General features: G+C 47.4%; 1 protein-coding gene across 1 annotated transcript; it reads left to right on the forward strand.

Moving 5' to 3' along the window:
- The first annotated feature begins 1,447 nt into the window (after window positions 1-1,447).
- LOC135975466 (olfactory receptor 4D2-like) lies at window positions 1,448-2,449 on the forward strand. The gene has a single exon (XM_065566519.1). It carries the CDS (start codon window positions 1,448-1,450, stop codon window positions 2,447-2,449), a length of 1,002 nt encoding a protein of 333 aa, XP_065422591.1.
- The last annotated feature ends 799 nt before the right edge of the window (window positions 2,450-3,248 follow it).

Genomic DNA, 3,248 nt, shown 5'->3' on the forward strand with positions numbered 1-3,248 from the left:
CTGGGGAACTCCTTGCCAGAGGACATTGTGAAGTCCAAGCCCATAACAGGGTTCAAAAATGAACTAGATAAATTCATGGAAGACAGGTCCATCAATGGCTATTAGCCAGGATGGGTAGGAATATTGTCCCTAGCCTCTGTTTGCCAGAAGCTGGGAATGACCGACATGGGATGGATCACTTGATGATGACCTGTTCTGTTCATTCCCTCTGGGGCACCTGGCACTGCCCACTGTCGGAAGACAGGACAATGGGCTAGATGGACCTTTGATCTGACCCAGTAGGGCCGTTCTTATCTTCTTATGTACCTGGAAGACATGAGAATATTTATGGAAAATGAGAAAAAAATCTAAAAGCAGATATCAATTGGAACAATGGAAAACCTTCTGGAGAAAGGCTAAAAACACATCTATTTGTCCAATGCTTAAGGAAGTTTGTTACCAAATATTTTATGAAAGGAATCTCACTCCACCTAAGCTTGTTTGCTGGTAACCATTTCTAACTTGGTCTCTTATATTTGAATTCACTATAAATATTGTCTTTTTTGTTAATACATTGTTTTTATTTGAACTCTAACCAATCCAATGCTGTGTTTCAACTGAACTGTTTGGTAACTCCAGTTTAACTGGCAAACCATTGAATATTGACTCTGTAGAGGAGCAATGAACCTTTAATAGCTGAACTGTCCAGCAGAGGGCAGCACAGTGCAGAACACAGGTTTTTGAGAAAATTTGGGACTGGAAGTGTGCTGGGGTCAACCTGCAAGTAGCAACCAAGGCTGGTGGAAGCCGCAGTGTGGCTGGTGTGTTGCTGACAGGCTGCCGGGGTCAGAGATACGGGACCAGTGCTGCATCTCTACACAGACACTCAGGGTGTAACTCGCATGCTGCTAGGCTGGCTGTGAGTGTCCCAGGTTGGGAGCTACACCAGCAAAGCATTGTAAGGCACACAGGGTTATGGAGCAGGCGGTGCCTCAAACCCTCACTGGTCTGGATTGCACCCCAGAATGTGACAGACCCTCCCCCCACTCCCGATGAGAAACCTGTACTGCTAGAACCCTTGGACTCCCAGAAAATCCACATTCTTCCCAACCCTGAACCTCTAGGGCACATGAGGAATCTGTGGCCTGCGCCAGGTGTGCACCACCAGGGGTTCAGGAAGACAAAAGGGGACAGTTGTTAACAGGGGGCATTTTGAGTGTGTAGGTTGCTACTGTTCATGCCCAAACACCCAAAACTGGGGATAATCACTGGTGGGGTGTAGGTGTTCTGCTGCAGCAGGGCACTCACCACTGGGGCTAAGGACACAGTCTGGAATATGGTAAACACAGAGAATTTCCAAGCACGTGTATCAGTTAACATGGAGTTAGCAATATCCATAATGCACTAAGATTACATCATAATTATTATCATCAGCGTTTCCTCTTGAGGACTATTTAGAAGGTAATAAATGGAGAAGAAGAATCTCACCAACCCAGTGACAGAATTTGTCCTCTTGGGCCTCACCCAGAGTCCTGAGCTGCAGCAATTCCTTTATGTGGCTTTCTTCATAATCTACATGAACACCTGGCTGGGAAACTTCATCATCATCACCACTGTGATCAGTGACCACCGGCTCCACACCCCCATGTACATCCTGCTGGCCAACTTGGCTTTCCTAGACCTCAGCGACTCATCAGTCAATACTCCAAAATTGCTATCAGGTCTCCTCTCACAGCATAAAACCATTTCATTCTATGAGTGCATTCTCCAGATGTTTTTCTTCCACTTCATTGCTGGCACTATGGGGTTTTGCCTTGTGGGGATGGCAATTGATCGGTATGTGGCCATCTATAAACCACTGCGGTACTTGACTATCATGAACCAGCGTGTGTGCGTGGGGATAATGGTACTGGCATGGCTGGGTGGATTGGCCCACTCTGCTGTTCAGATTGGACTGCTCCTCCAGTTACCGTTCTGTGGGCCGAACGTCCTGGACAATTTTCACTGTGATGTCCCACAGGTCATCAAACTGGCCTGCACTGACACTCAGTTGGCTGAACTGCAGATGATCTTCAACAATGGAGCAGCGATTATAATAGTATTCATCATTCTGCTTGTTTCTTACACCGCCATCTTAGTCAAGATCAGGACACACATCACGGATGGGAAGCAGAAAGCTCTGTCCACCTGTGGAACCCAGATTATCGTGATATGTTTACAAATCATACCCAGCATCTTCATCTATGCTCGGCTCTTCAAGAACTTCACCCTGAATAAGGTGATCTCAGTCATTTACACTGTAATCACCCCAATGCTGAACCCGATGATCTACACGCTGAGAAATGCTGAGATGAAGAAGGCCATCAGGAGGCTGATGAGCAGAATGCTGTGCTCAGGGAAGGAGATAAATTATGTCTCTATCTTTCAATGTCCTTTTGTGTTAAACACCAGGGCTGGTGCAACCATTTAGGCAAACTAGGCAGCCGCCTAGGACGCCTAGTGGTTGGGGGTGCCTAAAAGCCCGCTCAGGCGAGGAGGTGAAGGTGAGCTGGGGTGGGGGGGTGCGGGGAGGGCCACCCTCAGTACCGGGGGGGGCGCACAGGAGAACCGCTCCCCGCCCCAGATCACCTCCACTCTGCCTCCTCCGCTGAGCACACAGCTCCCGCTCTAAGTCTCCTCCAATCGGCGCCGCAAGCCTGGGAGGGGAGAATTAGAGCGGCGCCGGCATGCTCAGCGGAGGAGGCGGAGCCGAGGTGAGCTGGGGCAGGGTCCCCAGGTGGGATTAGCTGCTGCAGAGGGGGGGGCTCCCCGGGTGGGGTTAGCTTCTGAGGTTGGGGTCTTAGGGGGGGGAGTCTCCCGGGGCGGGGTTAGCTTCCATGGGGGGGAGGGCGGAGGGAGTCTCCCGGGACGGGGTTAACTTTCTAATGAGAAATCCATGAAAATCAATATCCTCTTTACAAAAGTCTGTTGAATAAATTATGTATCATAATGACTGTACTGATTGTGATGAAGAAATTTCTATCAAATGTTCCAACAGAGAATAAGATAATTCTTTTACTTTATGGCTAATTCTTTTATCATATCTATCTATCTATATATACACCACTTATCTACATTTATCGTGTCAAGTCTCATCAGAATTTTTTAAAAAGATAAACAAAACCTACCTTCAAAAAGAATTGGTTTTAGTTGTGTCTAAATTACATTTCTATCTATAACTTCACAGTTTAAACTGAAGTTATCTTTATTTCCCTTTTCTTCTAATCCTG

The sequence above is a fragment of the Chrysemys picta genome, chromosome 13 (genome assembly GCF_011386835.1).
Source record: "Chrysemys picta bellii isolate R12L10 chromosome 13, ASM1138683v2, whole genome shotgun sequence".
Classification (NCBI taxonomy): Eukaryota; Metazoa; Chordata; order Testudines; family Emydidae; genus Chrysemys; species Chrysemys picta.